Below are 23,523 nucleotides of genomic sequence, written 5' to 3'. Positions count from 1 at the left end.
CAGCGGCATCTACTGGATGACATGATTCGAGAGCCATGGGTGGAGCGTGAAGTCCAGCTCCCCCTCTCTGGGTGTCATTTGGGTGTAATGGGTGGAGCTAGAAGGTCCAACTACTACCATAACTATATCCCTCCACGGCTCCACCCTTTAGATCCACAGAGTTGGAGATGCATGTAATTTGGCTCTGCAGTGACAGTGAGCAACACTTGCATGATTCTGCCACCTTAACTGCTCATGATTACCCTTAGTGACCTATGGAGAGAAAAACATACACATTTATTTTTCTAATATAATTTTAGCCTATATGATGCATTTATATTATATATATATTATGAATGATATATTTGCCTTGCTTACACTTACCTCACATGGAATTCTGATACCAATGTACAGAGAATAGGCCTACCTCTAAATCAAATTTACTTTAACTTTCTGTACTGTATGTCACAATATTTATTTATTTATTTCATCCATTCTCCAAAGTGGGGGTCGAGGGTTATTTATTAATATAAATGTATTATGTCTGAATATATCAAATTTGGAAGTGTATTGGAAGTAAATATAGGTTAAGTTTTGTTTAAGTATAGCCAAAGTTAACTTTTAAAATATCTATGAAGGAAAATAGATTTTTTAATAGGTTCATCTGTAAATATTTGTAGAAATATGAATTTGGATGCTTTACAATGTTCCAGGGTTTTAATTTTCAAATCTTTGACTGGACCTCTGTTATTCCCATTATCAGCATTGGAATGAGGTCACCAGTTGGGAACCATGCCCCCATTAGACCGGCAGAAAGAGAGAAACCCTCACGTCCCTGCAGGAGGCCTATAAATAGAGTTAGCTTCTAAGAGGAACGGGGAGATGTTGGGTGTGTGTATGCAAGCAAATGTGAGCATGTGCGGAACCGGTGTGAAACATTTGCCTTAACGTGACTGTTTATTTGTGTATATGGACAGGGGAGTGACTCCTCCAGAATATAAAGGAACTGAGGAGTGAAATAAGGACTAAGCTGAGATAACTGAGCCACCTCAGATTCTGATACTAAGCTTTATATTCACTCATCGCTCCTTTGGCATCTGTCTTCAAAGAACAATATGGCAGAAGAAACGAAGTTTTCAGAAACATCTGTCCAGCTGACTGAAGCTGCTCCACAGACTGTGGACAGGTTTATTGCCCCTGGAAACATTTATTCAGCCATTCTGAGCCGTAATGAGGCTGTTAAAGATGCCAGGCGGCTCAAGGAATTTCAGGAGCTCAAAGACAAATATGTACGCAAAAAAGTAATCTTTGAAGATCCCCTGTTCCCGGCCCAGGACTCCTCTCTCTTTTACAGTGAAAAGTTCCCACTAAAGCTTGAATGGAAGCGCCCATCGGTGAGTGGCTTATACCGTAAGGTGGCAGTGTGCATGAGATCAGCTGCATTGCACCATGTCTGGGACAGAGATGTTGTTTGGATAATATAATTTCTGCATTTCCAGATATGTATTTTATTTTTTGCTTATTAAAACGTAATTTATTTTCAATTTAATGTAATATTATTTTTAAATATTATTTGACAACATAATTTTTTTTTTGCCTTTTTTGTATGTAATTTAATTTAAATATTTTTGTATTAATTTGCATTTTTTTTAAATTATTATTTTATACAAATTATTTTTATTTTTGCCTTTGGTTTGTGAGCTGCTTAAATAAGTTGGAATTTCTTTATTTCCTCAATTACAATCTCCATTAACTTCCTCCTTACCTGCCTATAATACCTTCATAAAATGAATGTATTTTCTGACTATTGATTAATTGCAGTGTAGGCCTATTCATTTTTCAGTTGGTTTCACTTAACAAGGACGTTACATTCGTTTTCAGTCTCCATCTGAATAGGCTGAGGCATGAGATAAGATATTTCTTGCAGGCATGCCATGAGAATGTGGCAGTGTTCCTGTAGTGTGTGTTCTCAACCAGCTGACTTTCCAATGCTTCATAACAGAGCTCTACCTGATAATAGACTTCTATCAGTAGAATTGATATATGTTGATGAAGTTTATGTAACATAATAATGTTTTTTAGAGTATAGACAAATTACATGCGTCTTGCTAAAATTTGGAAAGAACAGATAATTGAGAACAGCATCTGCTAGAGTCTTCACTGGATATATGCAGTGTTTTTTGCCAGTCCATCTCATGTTACTTATAAAAACGTGACTGTTTTGATTGATGCGTGACATACATTTACTAGTTTTGCTTGATGATACTGCTTCAGAGAATCAGGTTACTGGACGAGGTCTTATATGTCTGCTAGTGCTATGTCTATAAAACAATTTTTGGACGGTGCTTCAAAAAGACAATCATGCCGTTTCAGATGTGTTTACAGACACTTTAAAAATAATGAGTATGTGTCTCCATGGACTTACATACTGTACATTATCCTGCCTTGATGTCCCTGTGCCTTGAAGCGAAGTTCCTGCAAGCAAACTTTATGACCCAGGACAGCTGCTGTATTTCTGTGGTGGTGCCAGCACCTTTTTGTGGTGCTTTTTGTGAAGCCAGCAGAGGTCTAATAATACAACTATGATATAAAAATGATTATAATAACTGTAAGTTTCTCTCTTCCCTAAACAGGAAATTTGTAGCAATCCACAGTTCATTCTTGGGGGAGCCAACAGGACAGATATCTGCCAAGGAGACCTGGGTACGAAAGTGTCAATATATGACATTCTATCTAAAAAAATATCATAAAATACATACAGTACTATCTGGGAATTCACCAATATTAAAATTCAGAAGGATACCGATAAGCAAATCGTTATTTGTCATGGCTGATAACTGATAAATGGGCAATATTAAAATTCAAATTAATCTATAAATAATTTAAAAACTAAAATAGATTTTAAATGCTACGTGAATTTAGGCATCACAACATTATGTAGCCTGCCTTATGAAAAATGTACAGGCCTACATATTTCAAAACTGGCTAAAGATTACATTTAGCAGTGTTTGTGTTTTTAAAGATTCACTTTTTAAGTGACCATTAGATGATGGCAAAGGTAAATGTAAAATATGTGAAATTACCAAGAACAATTTAATATCCAATATTGACTATACAGATAATTAAAAGCTCTCTATAATATTGGCCGATAACCAAAATGGTACCAATGTATATTGTGTTACCTCAAGCTGTTCTCTTGCCCTGGCGATCAGGGTCAAAAGTCATTGAGGTTCAAACGTCTCGAGATACACAGACAAACTGTATCTGGCTTACTGTTATTAAAAAGGGAGACACCATGATGGAGGTACACAGCTGAAGTGGTCTGTGTTGAAGAAGGAGGCCCTGTCCTAAATGGCACACATGTGCACTTGTGGTCTTTTGGACATACAATGGCCGCCGTGTGCACGTGTTCTTTTAGTCCACAAGACCGTAGAGCAGGGTTCCTGAAATCCATCCCTGGTAGACCAAGGTCTCTGAAGAGCTTATTTAGCTTATAAGACAATGAGTGCAAAAAAGCGCTGCACGGGGTGTAAAAATTCGTATCCCGGTGCTCTTTGGACGTAGGGAAAATGCGACTCATAAAAACATATAAAGCCAATGCACTCAAGAATTGGAACTTAATGAGCTTGTTCAGGTGTGTTTGATTGGAACTAAACTCTGCAGGACAGTGGCCCGATAGGACAGAATTTGAGGAACCCTGCCTTAGGGTGTCCATTTGTCATTTTAGGTTTCAAAAGGGTGTTTGCAAACGCCCCTTTGCGCCCTCGATGTGCACTTTTGCAGAGCCCGCGAGCTTCGAAGCAGACTTCTAGTATACTAAAGCGACATTATGTCACGAAAGTGTGGACTCATGGGACAAATGGGACACTCTTTTGTCTAAAATGACAAATGGGACACTCTTGTGGACTTTAGAGACATAGAGCATGCGGCGCCCATTGTAAGTCCACAACACATCAAATGAACATGAAGTGTGCCATTTGGGACTGGGCCTTAGGGTTCCATTTGGGACAGGGCCTTAGGGTTCCATTTGGGACAGGGCCTTAGGGTTCCATTTGGGACAGGGCCTTAGGGTTCCATTTGGGACTGGGACTGGGCCTTAGGGTTCCATTTGGGACTGGGACTGGGCCTTAGGGTTCCATTTGGGACAGGGCCAGAAACCTCGGAGTTTGTGATCCTGATTTTAATATGATCAAAGTTGCACATTTCCTGTTCAAAGCGTGGCAGAGTCACCAAAGATAGCCTCTGCTTGTGGTCTGCATGTGGAAATGCCACCCATTTCCTCACCTCTCAACGTATTCATACACTGTTGAAAAATAGATTGGTTGCGTGACACAGAGGGCTTGAAGAAATTAATAAAGTGTCCGCTGCGGTATCCATGTTGCGGTGCTGTATTCCACAGAGGCATCCCGTGAATGCATGAGGCGCATAGAGCAAAGGCGTTCATTTCTGCACCTGTACAGTGTACAGTTTCATACACGCAAAGGTTTTGCAGTGCAGTTTTTTGTTTAAACTTAAATCCTTTGAATTTTCTATGAGCAATACTGCATTATTTAACTAATTTTCTTTCTTTCTTTTTTTCTGCGGAACACAAAAAGGTGAAGCCACTGTTTTTAAAATACTGAAAGTGAATGCGCAAATGACAATGACAAAAAAGGGGTCTATACGACTTATGCATTATATTACAAGCATAAAATATTTTGTATATTGTAAAATATCGAACCGAAATTAAATGTCCAATAATATCCTAATACCACACCTAGAGGTGTGATATGCTGAACTCCATTCTAAAACTATAGCATTTTTCAAATTGTTAAATGCACAGCATATATATATATATATATATATCACATATTTTTTTATACAAGATTTTAGATTTTAGTAAAATCTTACTCCCGGTGATCCATTAACACCTGCAGGAGACTGCTGGCTGCTGGCTGCTATAGCTTGCCTGACCCTGAATGATATAATCCTGAAGAGGGTGGTTCCCCATGACCAGAGCTTCACTGAAAACTATGCTGGCATTTTTCATTTCCAGGTATGGGCATCAAAACTGGACTGTTCTGTATTTCAAATATAGTTTCTTATATATAAACTTTTTTCTCAGATGAATAAGGCACAAGCTCAACTATTTAAAACACCCTTTCTTTATTCTTCTAGTTCTGGCGCTATGGTGAGTGGGTGGATGTGATTGTGGATGATCGACTTCCCACATACAAAAACCAGTTGGTGTTCACCAGGTCTGGACAGAAGAATGAATTTTGGAGTGCTCTTCTGGAGAAGGCATATGCAAAGTAAGTTAAAAATCTTAATTTATTGATTTTTTTTTTTCATCAGTAAGTAACACAATAATACTTTGCCATGATTATATATAAGCTCTTCTAAATATCCTTTTCTTCTGTCAAAAATCAGACCAAAGTGGTGAATGTGTTGGTTTGACTTCTGTTTCCCAGGTTACATGGCTCTTATGAAGCTTTAAAGGGCGGAAACTCACTGGAGGCCATGGAGGACTTCACTGGAGGAGTAACTGAGTTATATGAGATTACAGAGGCCCCGAAGGAGTTGTACAACATCATGAGGAAGGCTCTGAAGAGAGGGTCCCTCATGGGCTGCGCCATAGATGTAGGCTTCCTTCTATTCCGAACGTATTAGATGCTGTTAGGGTTAAAAAACAGCTGATACAGTAAATATAGCTGACACTTCTTTGTGTGTGCTGTCTAAAATGTACTAACTATAAAGCTTATTGTACACACTCCACTGATGCGGAACCGCATACTAGTATACTACTCTTACTACTTTTACCATATCTTTCTATGGCAGAAATAGTAGTTGAATGCTGCGGTTCTGAATTACACACGTGCTTGCGCATTTCAGGTGAGACTGCATACTGCAGAGCCAGTAGGTGGAGCTTGATGTTAAGCTCCCCTCTTTGGACATAATGGGTGGAGCTTAAAGGTTCAGCCACACCCTAACCCTATCCATAACACTATCCCTAACCTAATTAGGTCAAGCCCCACCCATTAGGTCCAGTAAGGTGGAGCTGGACCACGTCGAAGTCCATCCATGACATCCAGAGAGGGGGAGCTGGACACCTTTTGGCTCTGCAGTGAGCATCATTTGTATTTCAGACAGACTGACATCAGACTTCTTTTGTGGTGGAAATTTTTCAGTGACTCTTTTTGTACGTTACATCAATTTGCCAATAGGTGTCACTGCCATTGAATCCTTCACTCAAATAATTAATTCAGTTAGAATGATTAATTTAGGAAGGAAACAATAGACTGATTGTGTCCGAAATAGCATACTCTCTTAGTAGATACGGCTATTAAAAACTATGTTCTATATTGTATGAACGTGTGTAGTGAATTTAATCCAGACGTACTACATCAGTCATAATGTCATTGTCATGTGACCTACCAGCGTCGGTTGTGTTGCTTCACTGCCATTCAAATACCAGAGATGGTCTATTATTGGAAGATACGAGGGTCCGCGGCTTTACCATTGGAGAAAGCGCAACGGCTAACTGGGATCACGTGTGCCTTGATAACCAATCACATTACATCCTTTAACGTCATTCAATTTTGTTCAGAGTTGTTCGACAGTCAATCACTGTTTGCGGATAATTACAATATAGAGATTAATGAGAAGTGCCGTCAACTGAATCATACCATTGTCTGTGACTTCTCTAATAAAACAGCATTTTTTAGGTGTAAACTCTAAAAATAGAATAATCCAAACCGAATGTTTAAGAGCATTAGCAGGCATTACACTTTTTACTGACTTTACTCTCTTGTGGCCTCATGGGATAGTAAAGTGTCCACTACTGATTTATGACCTTGAATTCGGACATACTGTGTAATAGGGAAGTATGCGATTTCTGATGCAGCCACTATCTTTATGAGTGAGTCACTGAATCATTCATTCAACAATTCATTCAAATACAGTGATTCATTCAGGAACTAAACTCTACTATGGTATATTCGTAAATGAAAACTATTTTCGTTGACAGATATACACGGGCAGTATTGTGTCTACAATTATTGAACTATTACACACAATCACAATCCTCTTGCTGGTTTGATATTTATAATGAAAGTATTAGTGACAAGCAGTTTTATTATACCGTGACAAGCAGGGAAGGGCCGATAGCCACAGAGCACTGTTCCCACGGCTCTCGGCCCCGCCCTGCTTGTCACAGTATAATAAAACTTTTTTAATAAAAACAGCTGTATTCTGTGACATAAATGTAATGTTTCATTATATTTTGTTCCTCCTGCACAGAATCTGGTCCCAACTGCTCAAAGGACTAAAACTCCATCTGGACTCGTGAGAGGCCATGCGTATTCAGTCACTGGAGTTGAGCATGTGGGTTTGTCATGTACTTGAGCATTTGTATCTGTCACATCCTAATATATGACATTGCATAAGTACACAGTCTTGGCATATTTCAGCAACGTATTTCAATGCAATAGCTAAAACCTCATTCACAGGGTAAACGTAAGGATGGTAAAGACCTATTGATTCGTCTGGTTCGTGTACGAGACCCCTGGGGAGTTGCCCCCCCTCCCGCCTGTAAGTCCAATGACTGGGCTGCACTAGCCAAGTCTGAGCAAGACAAGGAGAGACTCCGGCCTACAGAGCAAGGGGAGTTCTGGTTAGTACCTTCACAGCTTCATGAGACCATCAGGCATCCAGAAAGTCTCAAATAGTTTATGCTTTAAACAGTATTATGCTTAATTTAATACTCATAAATGGAAGCCGGCCTCTTTTATAATTTTGCTTATTTGTCTTTATACAAGGATGTGCTTTGAGGAGTTTCAGAAGAACTTCACCAAACTGGAGATCTGTAATCTGACCCCGGACACTCTTGAGGACGACTGTATGCTCAAGTGGAGTGTGACCATACATGAGGGCCGATGGGTGAAAGGCTGCTCTGCCGGTGGCTGCAGAAACTTTCCTGGTATATAGTATAATCATTGTAGCCTCGTTTGCAATCATGATTAAAAGTCTAAGATGGTTTTAAAAGCCACTTACATTTACAATATTGCTATTGCTGATGAATATATATAATAATTAATCATTCGTTACATTTATATAGCGCTTTTTCTGAGACCTCAAAGCGCTTTACATAGAAGGGGGGAATCTCCTCAACCACCACCAATGTGCAGCATCCACTTGGATGATGCGACGGCAGCCATATTGCGCCAGAACGCTCCCACCACACACCAGCTTACTGGTGGAGAGGAGACAGTGATGAAGCCAATCAGTATATGGGGATGATTAGGAGGCCATGATGGACAGAGGCCAAGGGGCAAATTTGGCCAGGATGCCGGGGTTACACCCCTACTCTTTCTCGAAGGGCATCCTGGGATTTTTAATGACCACAGAGAGTCAGGACCTCGGTTTAACGTCTCATCCGAAGGACGGTGCTCTTTTGGCAGTATAGCGTCCCCGTCACTATACTGGGGCGTTAGGACCCACACAGACCACAGGGTTAGCACCCCCTGCTGGCCTCACTAACACCTCTTCCAGCAGCAACCTGGTTTTCCCAGGAGGTCTCCCATCCAGGTACTGACCAGGCTCAACCCTGCTTAGCTTCAGTGGGCAACCAGTCTTGGGCTACCAGTCTTGGGCTACAGGGTGATGGCTGCTGGCAACCTAGTATATAAAATTATTAGCCATATTTTTTGTTTTTGTTTTTTTAAACATGTCTATAGTACTTTTATTTTATTTTGAGTACATCACATTAAACTAAATGAAAATGAGAAACATAAATCCAGTCTTCATTGTCTCATGATCCTTTAGAAATTATTCTAATATGCTGATTTGGTGCTCAAGAAACATTAATTATTATTATCAATGTTGACAGTTGTGCTGCTTAATTTTTTTTTTTTATGTTATACATAGAGCTTGAGTGATCGAATGGAATTCAAGCGTAGTTCAGGCAGACCACTGATCGCTAAACAATATCAGATGACGCTCAGCAGATTTGTTACTCCACCTACTCTAATCAACTATAATATTTAAGCTCCTTCAACGAATGCTCCGCAGTCTGTCACACAGACATTTACACCCACCTCCGCCCCTTCACCTCCTAGCATCTTCATAACAGAGCAGTGGATTCTGTAAAACGTAATAATTTATGTACGTAATCATTGTATCTCCTTCTGTAAACATATGCTAAGAAATATTTGGTTATTAAAAGGCTTGGGGGATTTGTGTCTCAAGGATGTATCTCGACTAGTATGGCCGCTTGAGCCCCTTAGAGCCTAAGCCTCTCGCCAAATCCAAAGATTGTCAATAAATGTCATTCTCAAAGTGGTCCTGACTGAAATTACATAACGGTAACATTGTAAATGTCTTTGCTGTCATCCTTGCTGAATAAAAGTATCAATTTCTTTAAAAAAACAATCTTACTGACCCCAAAAGTTGGAATTTATGCTTATATATATTCATACTTATCTGTTAAGCATTTTATAAATACTGTTTATGGCTTTTCTATGAAAATTGTGTTTCATATTTAAGCCATTTCCATACAGATGAAAATGTTTTCCAACTATAACAAATATAATTGTAAAAAACTGACCTTTTAACCATGTCAAAACATCTATACATCACTACTAAAAACATATTTCTGTCCATTTTGTTACAGACACATTCTGGACAAACCCTCAGTTCCGCCTGGTTCTTGTGGACGCGGACGTTAAAGAGAAGACCTGCACTGTGGTGGTGGCACTAATGCAGAAGGGCAGAAGAAAAGAGCGTTGCGTAGGTGCCGGCCTACACAACATTGGGTTCGCCATATATGAGGTGCGCTCAAACAAGTGCTCTTTCGGTATTAATAGGAACATTTCAGCATGGTACATGTAATCAATGTGGATGGCTAAATAGTATGTATTTATTAGTAGTTTAATAACCATTTTACTAATTGTCTTTTACAGGTTCCTAAGGAGGTATGACTATCATGAAGAGACCACACTTATGAAATCATGATGTAATTGTTCATAGAAAACCTGTAAATATCAGGAAATTTGGGAAATTGTGATTTCAAGATCTGGAAAATTCTAAAAAAGAATGTAGATTTTGTCTTAAATCTGAAATAGGCTGGGCTAGAAATAATAATGAACAACTAGATTATTAGTTTAAAAAAAAACTAAATTTTTCCATATTCCATAAAACATTTAGTTTAGCAGAAGACACCCTATTATTTCTCTAATTGTAGCTTGTCTAAAGTTATACATAAAAAAAAGTGTCTTGAAATGTTCTATCTGCTATCTTCATTTTAGATGAAGGGTAGCCAACAACAGCTGCAAAAGGATTTCTTCCTTTATAATGCTTCCATAGCTCGCAGCAAGTCTTATGTCAACATACGCGAGGTGACGGAACGTTTCTGCCTGAAACCGGGCGAGTATGTCATCATTCCGTCCACCTTTGACCCCCACAAGGAGAGCGAGTTTCTGCTCAGAGTCTTCTCTGAGAACAAGAGCACCTCAGAGTGAGTCACTGAATTTCTGTCTGATTAATGTCAAATCAGTTGTTATGATCAGTCATTATAATAGCATTAACTAATATGTCAACATATATTATCATGATGTTGTCATAAAAATGATATAGGCCTATATATAATTTTTTATATTATCATTATGAAGATTTTCAGCAGCCATTACTCCAGTCTTCAGTGTCACATGATCCTTCAGAAATAATTATTATATGCTGATTTGGTGCTCAAGAAACATTTCTTATTATTATCAGTTTAAAACAGCTGATTCTTAATATTTTCGTAGAAACCCTCAAACACTTCAAGAATAATAACATTAAATGTCTTTGCTTTCGCTTTTGATTAACTTAATGCATCCTTGCTGAATAAAAGCATTTAATTCTTTCATAAAAAAAATCATACTGACCCCTAAACCGTATGCTTCACATAAATTCATTCATTTTCATATACATTCATATAGTACTTCTGTTAAGCATTATATAAAGTCTTTTATTGACTTTTCAATTAACTCATTTCATATTTCAGCCCTTTACTTAGTCGAATATGTTTTTTAAGAACCTTTTGACCTGTAAATGCTCCTGTGCATTTGGCTGACAGCGACACGTTTTCTCTCAGGGTTATAGATGCAGAGATTGAGTCAGAGCCTGTGGTGAGTCAACACCTGTCTCTGTCTGTCATGTTCTGTGGCCGCTCATAATAGCTGTGTCCCAATTCAGAGGCCACGCCTACGAAAGCAGTGAAGACGAAAGCGTTGTTAAATGAGATATCTGGCCTAAGCATAGACAGTATAAGAAATCGTTAGCCTACTTTTACAAAAACTGTTTTTACGGGGCCATAACGTAAGCTACAAGGTAATGGAGCATTTTATACATTGTCGTGTTTCTTTAGAAATAAATAATGGACAAATGGAGTCTTCAAACGCCTCAGATGTAAAGTTATTCGCTGTCAAAGTGACGCCAAAATGAATGGGAGTCAATGGGATGCTAACAGCAGGTGAAGTTCTGCTACAAGATGGTGGCACGCGGCCGGCTTCAACTTCCGGTCGACTTCCTTCCCGCTTGGGCCTAAGGAGGATTGTTCTTGTCGCCTAGCAACTGACAGCTGCCGTTGACGAGCAGCAGTAACTGGACTTTTTTGAAAGTTATATTCAACTTTCTGAAAACAAAACAGTTTACAACCTGTCTAAATATGTTCACCATGGTCTATTACTGTACATGATAAAATCTCATTTTAGTAAGATTTGTTAGTATTAGATATTTGAGTAATTTGAAACCTAATACTTACATTTAAAAGTGTAATCCAGCAATTTCTCAAAAAAATTCGGTTGTCATGCATTTCGAGGCTGCATTTGAAGGAACCTTCGAATTGGGACAGCATTCGTCGCGCCTCCGTGACGCAAACGGCCTTCGAAGGATACAGTCTCTGAATTGGGACACAGCTTACATTTCATCCTGCCTCTCTACTTGTCCAAATCAATTAATCACTATGTCAAGTGTTAGTACAACCAAACAAAATAAAGTAAATCTCATATTCAGTAGCCTTTTCACTTTATAAACAGCAAAGAGACTAAAAAGCATGTTTATATCTATCATTTCACTTTCTTATACCAACAGACGGATGCTGTCAAGAAGAAAATCAAGGTAAATATGGAAATGAGATTGAGATGTTCCATTAATTTCCTTCCTTTTCTGGGCAATATTCTATGTCAGCCCACGTCAGATGATAAAAAGGATTGAGAAAGATGGAAAATAATTAGCTGCACTGCGGCAGACAGACATCTTCATCTTCAGTTGTGCTTCAGTAATGACAAACAGCATGAGCACAGCATGCGAAGGTACAATGTCAAAACTGTAATTCATAATGACAGTCAGAATCATAACACAAAACTGCCTTGTGCCAGTTTTTTTAAACAGTCTTGGAGAATGATTTTTTTTTTAATCTCTGAGTTCTAAAGACCATTTATTAAATGGACTTGCTTTTTTATGATTAAAAGTGAAAACAAAAAATTAAATACTATATATATATATATATTGGCACAATATTTAAACTATTTAAAGGCACACTCATACATATTTACTGTATGCTCACTAATTTAGTATGTTGCACGTTCAGTATTTCTAATTTCTCATGTTCAGCCACTTGAGGAGGAGGAGGAGACTGAAGAGGAAAAACAGTTCAGGGCCATCTTTCAGCAGATAGCTGGAGACGTAAGAGCAAAAATGCATGTTTGAAAATTCATATTTACTTCACACTATAACTGTGACTGAATCACATTCGCTTCTTGCAGGACATGCAGATTAATGCCAATGAACTCAGGACTGTCCTTAATAGAGCGATTGCCAGACGTGAGCGAAATCTTATTTTCTACTACTAATTCTCTAATATACTGTATGTCTCTGTCCAGAGGGTATTTATTATCTATTCCTCCCTTTCCTCAGATAAAGAGCTAAAAACAGAGGGTTTCAGTCTGGAGAGCTGCAGAAGTATGATTGCACTCATGGATGTATCCTTCATTAGGTTTGCTGTGCAAATAATGTGTGCGTAAATATGCACCTTTTGTAAAGGTGCTGTTACATGTACCGTTGCTCAGTGAGAAATTTTGCAGGTGAAATCCAGTCAGTCTGTCGTGATCGTGAGTTTGCCAAAAACGTTCCCCATGCAGATTGTCACTCATGTTCAGACTGGCACTGTAACTCCAACGCTGGCCAATAGAATGCTGCTAAAGGTGACTTATGTGCAAGCGGGGCTTCATGCATCTCTACACCACTGACGGTTAACCTTTTTACATTTTGGTGAAATTTTGTTAATGTGAACGCACCACTTTAGAACCAAAGAAACGGTAGAGCCACTATGTGCTCAGCGGTAGTACAGAAAAGAAGAGTAAAAAAATTTGGCGACCAACAAAAATGGGTTTGTAAATGTGTAAAACAAAAAAATCTGTAAATTTACGGTAAAGAAATGGCATATGTGATTGCCAGAAATTTACCATAAAAAATACGGTAGCAACATTTTAGGTTTTACAGACAACTTAAAACTACAGTAAAAAATAAAAACTTATTTCATTATCTGAAATAATGTTAATTTACTGACCTATTGAAGCACTAATATCTGTTTTAACAACATGCCAATAGGCCAGCTGACAAAACATCTTTTCAAAGGAGATTTTAGTAGAAAAAAATTCTAGTACCTATATACATACATCACGTACCATTATAAAGACTAGTCTATCCCTATGGTCTATCCCTCACAGCCTCGAAATATTCAATGTGGCGTCTGCCCTGACTAAGATCTATACATCCCAAGTGTAAGGGTTCCTCTCTGGAGATTGAAATTACTTCCTGCAAGCATGATAATAGAATGGTGCAAGTATGACATCACTTTGTAGGCCAAAACGCGGAAACGAGTTAGCATTTTAGCACCTCCCAGAAGTCAATGGATTTGTTTAATGTGATTTTGGTTAAATGGCTGAAATAAGGTCTGCGGTGAACACAAGCTCAAGACACTTTAACGTTTTATTCCACAACACAATATACATCAGTATTACACCATTCGTGGTTTTTACGTGTTACGTGTCTTGAAAAGGCAGTTGCTAACAAGTAGCTACATGGGACTACAGAGGCTGTCGAGGACATTAAACGTCATCATCACACCGAACAGGTAAACTCAGTTCACTTTTACAGCCTCATTATGCTTAAAATGTGCTCTTATAAACTATTCTAACTCAAACTTTCTGTGAAAATGTTTTTAGATAAAAACTAAAAGAGTTATCGGAAGCTTAGTGATGGTGACGTTGAAGTTCTGGGACCGTAGTGTAGTTCGTTTATAGCCTACCTTTAGCTTTTTACTTCTAGAAACTGCATTTAGACTTAAAAATTCATAAAAGTTGTGTTCATCTGTGAAAATTATCTTGATGGACAAAACATGTAAGTGTCATAAACTTTTGTTGATCACAGAGCTTGTTTTTGTGATAATCCAAAAGTCCGATTGGGGTTTTTGTCCAGGCAACCATCTATGCAGGCAACCAGTGTGACGCTAACTACCTGCACCACTCTATGGTGCCCCCTTGTGGCCTGGATGACTTGTCACAAATGGTTCTGTTATTTCAAGTTCAAAATTTGTCACGCAAAATTGCAGTAATACAAAGGTTTTGAAAATGTCATCTTAACCACAACACCTTAGACTGATGGAACAGGCCACCTTAACCTGCAAGAGTTCAACCACTTATGGAACAAAATTAAACAGTGGAAGGTATGCCATAATTTTCACCTTTATAAAGCATGTCAAATCATGTTCTTTTGTTCTACACTGTATTACAACATATGTTAAAGCCATAGATATCCTGTTTCTCTCTACACTATTTTCAGCTGGTGTTCACACGTTTCGACACAGACAAATCAAGTACAATCAGCAGTTTTGAGATGAGGAACGCTCTTACTGAAGCAGGTTGGGCAGTCAGTTGTCTTTTTTAACTTCTCATTTAATGATATAAAAAATGTATAGGGTAGAACATAAGATATTTCACTTTACCTCAGGTTTTCAACTCAACAATCAGCTGTATGACATTATTTGCATGCGATATGCCAACGAACACATGGAGCTGGATTTCGACAGCTACATTAGCTGTTTAGTGCGACTCGAGGCAATGTTCAGTAAGTGTACATGTGATGATTTGTTTCTATTATTTTTATAAAGTACCTTTAAGTTCATACAGGCATTGCAACCAGGATTTTAAGTTGAAGCTATTGGATAGTTTTAGTAAAAATGATTCTCCTACAGGGACATTTAGAGCCTTTGACAAGGATGGAGATGGTCTTATCAAGCTCAATGTTTTTGAGGTGAGATTAATCTGTATATTGAATATTAACAGGATTAAGACAGGAGAATTTTAATCATATTTGCACTGCTATTGTTCATTCTAACGAGTTCCTGTTTTCTACATTATATACACAGTGGCTTCAATTGACCATGTATGCCTAAAGACACACAGATATAGAAGGTGACGTGGTGACACTCAAGTCAGTGGATTTTCCCCATTTTCAACCTCCATTAAGTGGAACATTACAGAAACATCTGCATTCGTATCAATTATACTGTACACCATTGTGGCTTTTTTCTTAAGCCAGTACTGGTCTAGAACAAACTGGATTAATCATGAAAGTCGATTTAGATCTTGTTAAACAATTATTTAGTAGACTATCCCTTTCAGATGACATTTTGTTATCATTCAGCAAAATGTTGTCAAATTAAATGTATTAAGCCGTCATGCCATAAATGACACACATTTGAACCCACCCTTGTTGTAAAATGTGTGTGCTACTGTGCAACTGTAAATAATTCAACTAAATAAAGTACTTTGCACTGTTTTATTCCATTTGTTGTCATCATAGCCATGATTTGCAGAGAATAAACAAACTTGTACAACAATTGTGCGTTCATGATTGCAAGCAACGCATAAACACATGGTTGACCTGAGGATGAACAAACTTCTTCTGCTGGAGTAGCAAGAACACAGATGATGAAAACAACCAAATATTTGTTTTAACATTTTATAATATTATTCAGATTCCTGTAAAAATAACTACAAACCTTACAGAGTAAATCTGAATGAATATCCTAATATGTTGTCTTGTAAGCAATATTATTTGAACTGATAAATCCATATTACTACTACACTATTTATTGTATCATGCAGTGAATGTCCATATTCTGCTGATGCTATTATGAAAATCTTTTAATATCCCTGAATCTTCAGATAGTAGTCTGTGACATCTCCTTTCATGTCCTTGTAGCTTGACAAAGTACCTCACACAATCTTGACTAAATAGAGATTATTTTTGACTGATATTTCAAAATTTTAGATTACCTTTTTTATGCAATTTTACATTTCAATACAGAAATTACATTTTTATCATGCCAGAATCAGATTTAAAAAGCTATTGCTTTTTTTCCTTAGAAATAATCTGCACCGATCTGATCAAGTTAGAGCATAATCCAATGTGAACTGCAATAAAACTATTATAAAACTGCATTACAATGACGCAGTCTGCGCTCTCAGATGAGATACATGCTCACAGAGGTCATTTGTGTTCACTGAGAGTTAGGTCCAGAATCAGATACACCTGGGAGTGAATCCTATGGTGCAGCTGCTCCTTAAGGCTCCCTGGGATGGCTAAGAGGAATCCTTCCTCAGAGGTTCACTCAGCTGTCAGGAGGCATTTAGCCCCACCTATTGGTCTGAATGAGTGAGATCTGACAAAACATTTCAAGCATAAACAAGCATCATTACATATAATATATTACATATTCATCTCAGATAAAAAAAACACAAAAAAACACATTTCTTAAGTAGGAATACTTTGTTAGTCCATGAGTTGAACTGAAAAAAATATATGAGATGATAAAGGAACTCTTACTCTTCATATCCTGCAGAATCTTCATGCGCTTCGTCCTGAGCGAGGCCATCTCTGAGGTTACCTGACAACAGAAGAATTTATATTGTGTGTGTGTGTGTGTGTGTGTGTGTGTGTGTGTGTGTGTGTGTGTATATATATTATACACATACAATGCTTTTGACTGTTTATTATTACTTATAAAGACATATCAATGCATTGTTCTGCTTGACTATATTCTACATCCCTTAATCCTACCTAATACTTAAATTTAACAACTACCTTACAAACTATTAATAAGCAGTAATTAGGAGATTATTGAGGTTATTGGTTAATAGTGAGAATTTGACCCAAAACTAAAGTGTGAACATATAAAAACAAATAGACAAATAAAGATATATATATATATATATAAAGCTTGTATATTTAAGTTCAATAATTTCACTTAAATGGCAATGCAAATTACCTATTAATTGTCATTTAAGTGAAATTACTGAACTTAAATATACAAGCTTGATAAAAATGATCATTCTATAAGAAAATTTCAGATGGCACTTAGAGGCTTTTGCATCTGAACTTGCAATACATATTGCAGTATTTATTATAAATGATTTATCTATGCATATCAATTTAAAAAAATGCATGCTCCCTCATAATCTTTAATCAAAATAACTTCCCTTCCTCTTGCAACTACGCGTCATCTCTTCTCTTTTCTGATGACGTGTTTACGGCGTGAGGGCGGGACAACCTGTCACTCACATGAGATCACAGCAATAGAAAACCACAAATAATCCAATCAATTCCTGATGGGCAAAATCAAGTCCCTTCCTTCATTTTTTCTTCTTTATTCCAGAAGCCGTTTCTCTCGGATATATACGTCACAATAGGGAAGAAAAGTCTATCACAGCTTCCTTTTTGTGCAGACTTAATTAAAAAAGTTAAGCTAAAATATTAAAGGGTGAAAACTAAAGAGCCTGTGATGGTGATTAATGGAGCAGCCACGTACCTGTTGTTTAACAGCTAGTAGACGCTGAACTTCTGTGTAAGCGCTCTGCAGGGTAGAGTACGCCAGGAACAACTCGTCACCTACATCCTCCAAAGAGCTGGTTAACTTATCTTCTTTCGAAGACAGCATCAACAACTTCTTCACTTTCCCTAAGAATCACATACACACAGATAAACTTTATGATATGTACAAGTATATTACTGTGGTCAATTAGATTATGATGGTGGAGACGGTTGAATTATCAATTACAGCTGATTGAGGTTTAACATCTGGCAAATAACTCATGACTAAATTGTACATTTTAGTCAAATATCGAACATTTGACCTAATAATAATAAATAAATATTGCATTTCCTTGCATTAATCAAAAAAAAATAAAAATGTTAAGAATCAATTTAAATAACAAATGCTAATCAAAGCTACAATAAAACGTAATACTCACTTTTAGATGTGTTGTTATTTGTCTTGGGATTCAGATTGTTATGTGAAATGTCCTATAAAAAAATACATAAACTATTAACAAGCATTTCTATAGATTTCTATAGATAACTTGTTACAACTTCACTCGAAAACTCTCATACTTGTTTTTTTTTCTTGTTTTTCTGGACGTTGCAAGAGTTGGTTTCAAAGCTGTTCTCCATTGATGTTTCTCCCTGTTCTGTGTCACAAGCATTTGATTTCCTTTTCTTAACACGCACAGTCTGAGGCCGAAAGTTTTCAACAACCTCTACTGCCTGGCAGCCATTTCCTGAAGTCTGGCTTTCAAACATTTTAGCCAATGAAGTTCCAGATAGAAGAGAATCATCGTGTGTCTCTTGCCCATTCATGCCTTCTCTAAGAAAAAAAGAGATGTTAAGGAGATCAGAGTTTAAATGTCAGAGACAACAGATCTTCATCAAGGATCCGAAGGCTTTTAAGTCAGAAACGTGCTTGTGGATCCAATTTTATGAAACGTGAAATTCATGATTTATTCACCTGGTTGTGCCCCGTTTACTCTGTGATGCTGCTTTGTTAACTTTCCTCATAGACTTTTTGGAACGACGGCGTTTCTGTAGTGGAGGTTTGGGAATGACAGCTTCATTCTTGGTCGTTGCCCTCCGTGCTGAACAAGTTCCTTTTGTTGCTGTCAAGTTGGGTTTGTAGGCCTCCATCCTGCTTTGGAGCAGTCCAGAGGAACATGTAGGCCCAGCAGATGTACCATCTTCAATTTCTGGAGTCGGTGTGCCATTAGCAGACATTGCTTGAGGAAGATCCTCTGATGGGTTCTCAAGACGAGGCTTTTTCACAATTGGCCCGTTTGATCCGTCCATATCAAGTATGCTCTCTTGTCTCCGTTTAGGCAGGTTTTGGTTAAGCTGGAGAGATGCTGGGTGGTCATTTTGATTTTCCCAAGAGACGAAGAGATAGCATGATTGTGGCAACTGGTCATTTGTGAACTCCTCATTGCCTATGACAGGTTTTGTTAAATGCACAATCTCACTTGTGGTTTCTTTCGATTTTAACAACTGTGCCTTCTTCAATTTTGCTTGTTTCCACTTCTTTGTTTTCTCTCTCTTTTTCTCTTGCCTTATAATAAAGAAAACAAGCAGCACTGAGTGTCAAGGGACCATTCACACAGAACACGTTCTTGTGTTTAAAATAAAATAGATTTTTCTTATTTTGTACACACAGGAGAACTTCTCATGAAACAATTCACAACACTTGAATCACACACATAAATAAGTTCTTAATCTTGAAAATGTTGAGCATATGCTCAGATAGTAATTGAGAAAGTAGAAAAATTGTAACAAAAGCAGCGAGGTGGGATGCAAAAACACTTTTTTTAAAAGGTCATTCAGTAATGTTCCACACTGTTCAGTCACTCAACCATCATTCATTCAAAACACACACAATTACACACATAACGTATGAGCTGGCAAGCTTACATTTGTTGATCTCTTTGGTAACAAAGGGCTCTAAGCTCATCATCAATTTCAGCACTGTAGTCCACAGTTTTTCCATCTGCTGTAATCTTTTGGAGTTCAAACAGCATGTATTGGTGATAAAGAGTGCGAATATGCACCTTAAACTGTGCCATTCCTGTCTTAGTCATGTCACAGGCCAAACACTTATGAACTTGTGGACTGTAGAAAGAAGAGCATACATTTATTTTCATAATACAGAACAACTAATGTCACACTGGTTTGAAACAACATGTACATGAGTAAGGGGCCGTTCACACAGAACACATTTTTCCATTCCACTGCCTACTTTTCCATTATTTTTTTATATAAAAACACACGCTAGACAGACGTGTTTGACCATTGCACTCACGTCTTGCATGACACGGCGTTCTAAAAACGCGGTGCTCAAGTTTAAAATAAGTTACGACCGTACGATTTTCCCCCACTCCACTGTCCGCGTCATGCGTTTTTCAAAGCAAAAATGCATTTTGTGTGAACCAGCCCTAAAAGTACGGAAGCCCTGAACCGCAACGTAAAAAAAAAAAAAATACGTAAAAAAAAAAAAAAAAAAATACGTTTCGTATTTTCGTACATTTCGACTTTAATCTCGAAAGATTTCGACTTTAATCTCGAAAGATTTCGACTTTAATCTCGAAAGATTTCGACTTTAATCTCGAAACATTTCGACTTTAATCTCGAAACATTTCGACTTTAATCTCGAAACATTTCGACTTTAATCTCGAAACATTTCGACTTTAATCTCGAAACATTTCGACTTTAATCTCGAAACATTTCGACTTTAATCTCGAAATGATAGCATTTTTTTTTTACATATTTTTCTTTTCTTTTTTTTTTTTACGTAATTTTTTTTTTTTTTACGGATTATTTTTTTTTTTTACGTTGCGTTTCAGGGCTTCCGTAGATCAATCAGTCAATCTATTTTAGTCCCATACCTGCCCTTCAGTTGCTCAATCGCCTGATGGTGGACAATACTGTGCATGTGTGCGTCCAAATCCTGTGACAGCAAAGATAAAGGTAATTATAAAAAGAACAGATCTAGTACATACATCCTAAGCCATAATGTGCTTACAGCACATAAAACGTTCAGTTTGGGAATGAAAAAGCCAATGAGTTAAATCATCAGACATAACACAGGTCTGTCATTACATCTAATTATTTACTTCCTTATAGAATTCAATGAAAAATGCTAAAGCTGGTTATTTTAGCCTTTATCTATAAGTTTGTCACTCTCAAAAGAAAGACAAAGAAAGTTGCTAACCTGTATAGGGAAAATCTGACAGCAGACAAAACAAGTCTCCGTACATTTTTGAATCTTCCTAAATGGATGAAAATAACTTTTGCATCTTTGATCCATATTAATATTTATATTGAAAAAATAACAGGCCAATTTATATTAAAAGGCAATTCATCAACCTTTTTTTTTATTTATCAAAAAACGTGTATTATACAGTTGAATGTATATGAGGTAAACTTACTTTTTTCGCTCTGTTTGAAGGGCTGTAAACTCCTCATCATTCAGGTCAATATTGTAGTTCACTTGAGGATATCTTTGTTCTTTTCTTCTGTTGTGGAGTTTGTACAGACTGTATGTGTGCTTGCGGGTGGCAATATGCTCCTTGTACAGCTCTAGTCCCAGCACGGATACATCACATGCCAAACAGTTATGCAACTGTTCACTGCAATATCAAAAGTGCATATTTTCTTTTTATACCTGAGAAGGACATTATAATCAGTTCTCTGTAATTCCATACCTGCCCTTGAGATGCTCAACTGCCTCATGGTGGATATAAGAATGCATATGAGTGTCCAAATTCTGTAAAAAAGGGAGCGATATTTATCTTACCCAATCTTTTTACTAAGGCCAAAGAAGTGACATGTTAAATTTCGAACGCCATTTATCCATCCAATTGCTTTTTACATGAGAGATTTAATTGCAAGAGCAATTCATATTGAATTTGTGAGAAAGAAACTGAAAAAGTAGAACATTCTTGTATATTAATTTTGGCTTTCATTTTCAAAGTTGGATACAATCTAAAAAAAATATATCACTACACCCTTTGAATGTCTCAATTAAAGTTGGAATTGATAAATAACCTGATTGTTTTAGGTAAACACTTTATCCACATATGTTTTAAAAATAATATTTAACATTTAAAGATTAAACCCCATTTTCAACAGATTGAAGATTTGAAGCTATTTGCTAAATTTCTTGAATGGATGACGGACAGAAATGCCCTTAAACTTCTTACAGCTTTCTTTTCCTGTTACTAGATTAAGATCTCACTCTTCTTTTTATGTGCGTGTGTGTTTTGTTCGGTTTTATTTTTCTAATTCTGTATACACAAAAACATATGTATATATGAATGATAGTTGAAGTGTGCCTTAAATGTTTGTGCTTCAATTCTGTTTAATAAATTTAAAAAAAGAAAAATATTTTCTCTTCCTTGAAAACGGACAAAAAATATTGATGACTCATCCTGCACCCACTTATTTTGTCCAATCAAATACTTTTCAGGAAGAGAGCGTCCTAACAAACGATCATTTAGCAAATACATAACTATCTTTTTGGCTTTTTTTCCCCCTTCATTTTTTGATATGTCCCGCCCAAAAATAAATAAATTAATATATAAAAAAATACTGCAACACAGAAAACTTAAGATTTCTTGAAGTCTGAGGCATATGTGAATAATGTCTGTTTAAATTATATATTTTTTAAACAAATCACAATAATACAGTAAATCATAAAATAAAATTAACTATTTTATTTGTGAAATTATGAAACCGTAAACAAACAAACAAACCGACAAACCTGATCTCCGTACTGTTCACCGCAGATCAAACATTTCGTGTATACCGGTATGAAGGTTTGGGGTTTCTTGGACTTTTTTATCTTCTTTCTGGATTTCATGTCTGCCTTATTTACTGTAACTGTTAGTACGAAAAAAACGTAAAGCAAAATGTTTGAGACGGAGTTAAAAAATGTAAATCATGCTAGACATTCAGAGCAGTTAAGTTAGCTGGAAGACTCTTGACGTGAATAGTATGTTATCACAGAGGTTACGTACCAATTATAGCCTATATTAATCTACCCAAAATACAATTTTAGTAATTTAGTTGTTGTCAGTATGCTGAGATATCCTTCCACGTGCTTGCTAAATCAGACCATGTTGAATATAAAACAGTGTTGCCAGATCTCGCAAAGAAACAAGCGGTTAAAACGAGCCTATGCGATTTGCCTGAACAAAATTAGCTATAACCTGGTTTTGAGCTTTGATGGACTGAATGAAATAGGACTAAAAAGCACAACTTGCTAGTTTTCACTTTATATATTTATCGGTGTCTTGTCGTATATTCAGTGGACATGATGGCCACGCTGCTTTAAGGATTGACAGTCTCCCCCTAGTGTAGTGGTTCTCAAATTAGTAATAAAATAAAATAAAATAAAGTTAAAGTCAAATCTGCTCAAATATATATGCGCCACGTCACATGAATTATAATTTCTACTGCAAAACAATTAACTGACACATTGTAGCCGAAAATGAGGAAAAGTCAGATGCTGTAGTGTAGGATTTCGAAAATTGACCTTTACAATGGTGATGTGTGGAGAAACAATTTGAGGACCAATTCCTGGATGTATCTAATGTTTATTTTGCATTCCAATAGTCATCAAACTTTATTAAAGACTATAGC

At 37.0% G+C, this 23,523-nt stretch overlaps 2 protein-coding genes across 5 annotated transcripts; one reads left to right on the top strand and one right to left on the bottom strand.

Moving 5' to 3' along the window:
- Nucleotides 1–9: 9 nt before the first annotated feature.
- Nucleotides 10–16,372, top strand: capn3b (calpain 3b). 2 transcript variants are annotated; one of them, XM_082147631.1, is made up of 22 exons: nucleotides 10–104; nucleotides 957–1,373; nucleotides 2,613–2,682; nucleotides 4,896–5,014; nucleotides 5,137–5,270; nucleotides 5,430–5,598; nucleotides 7,258–7,341; nucleotides 7,467–7,630; nucleotides 7,776–7,936; nucleotides 9,629–9,786; nucleotides 9,918–9,929; nucleotides 10,263–10,471; nucleotides 11,090–11,123; nucleotides 12,088–12,114; nucleotides 12,610–12,681; nucleotides 12,762–12,819; nucleotides 12,913–12,977; nucleotides 14,654–14,722; nucleotides 14,839–14,917; nucleotides 15,007–15,123; nucleotides 15,251–15,309; nucleotides 15,425–16,372. In XM_082147631.1, exons 2-22 carry the CDS (start codon nucleotides 1,095–1,097, stop codon nucleotides 15,449–15,451), a joined length of 2,166 nt encoding a protein of 721 aa, XP_082003757.1. In that variant the 5' UTR covers nucleotides 10–104; nucleotides 957–1,094; the 3' UTR covers nucleotides 15,452–16,372. The 2 variants fall into 2 exon arrangements, with proteins under 2 accessions (XP_082003757.1, XP_082003756.1); XM_082147630.1 differs by lacking the exon at nucleotides 10–104 and having other exon boundaries at nucleotides 703–1,373.
- On the bottom strand, nucleotides 15,824–23,205 carry znf106b (zinc finger protein 106b). Of its 3 annotated transcripts, none has more exons than XM_082147634.1 (13): nucleotides 22,899–23,204; nucleotides 22,643–22,761; nucleotides 21,585–21,646; nucleotides 21,309–21,509; nucleotides 21,092–21,149; nucleotides 20,766–20,827; nucleotides 19,795–19,992; nucleotides 18,845–19,435; nucleotides 18,451–18,703; nucleotides 18,312–18,363; nucleotides 17,870–18,018; nucleotides 16,888–16,948; nucleotides 15,824–16,723 (listed from the first exon to the last, which is right to left on the bottom strand). In XM_082147634.1, the coding sequence occupies exons 2-13, from the start codon at nucleotides 22,739–22,741 to the stop codon at nucleotides 16,701–16,703; spliced, it is 1,809 nt and encodes a 602-aa protein (XP_082003760.1). In that variant the 5' UTR covers nucleotides 22,742–22,761; nucleotides 22,899–23,204; the 3' UTR covers nucleotides 15,824–16,700. The 3 variants fall into 3 exon arrangements, with proteins under 3 accessions (XP_082003760.1, XP_082003761.1, XP_082003762.1); XM_082147635.1 differs by having other exon boundaries at nucleotides 23,091–23,204; XM_082147636.1 differs by having other exon boundaries at nucleotides 21,309–21,459; nucleotides 22,643–23,205.
- Nucleotides 23,206–23,523: the final 318 nt, after the last annotated feature.

Source organism: Leuciscus leuciscus, assembly GCF_965113295.1.
Source record: "Leuciscus leuciscus genome assembly, chromosome: 19".
Lineage (NCBI taxonomy): Eukaryota > Metazoa > Chordata > Actinopteri > Cypriniformes > Leuciscidae > Leuciscus > Leuciscus leuciscus.
This window is presented reverse-complemented; position numbering and strand designations above follow the sequence as displayed.

Bases quoted from the DNA above. Each gene is read 5' to 3' on its own strand.
- capn3b (XM_082147631.1), top strand. From the start codon at position 1,095: ATGGCAGAAGAAACGAAGTTTTCAGAAACATCTGTCCAGCTGACTGAA. The intron at 1,374-2,612 runs GTGAGTGGCTTA...TTCCCTAAACAG, and splicing joins TTGAATGGAAGCGCCCATCG to GAAATTTGTAGCAATCCACA. The intron at 7,342-7,466 runs GTGGGTTTGTCA...CCTCATTCACAG, and splicing joins CAGTCACTGGAGTTGAGCAT to GGTAAACGTAAGGATGGTAA.
- znf106b (XM_082147634.1), bottom strand. From the start codon at position 22,741: ATGAAATCCAGAAAGAAGATAAAAAAGTCCAAGAAACCCCAAACCTTC. The intron at 19,436-19,794 runs GTAAGCTTGCCA...CTTTATTATAAG, and splicing joins TACCAAAGAGATCAACAAAT to GCAAGAGAAAAAGAGAGAGA. The intron at 18,019-18,311 runs GTGAGTATTACG...TGTGATTCTTAG, and splicing joins AAATAACAACACATCTAAAA to GGAAAGTGAAGAAGTTGTTG.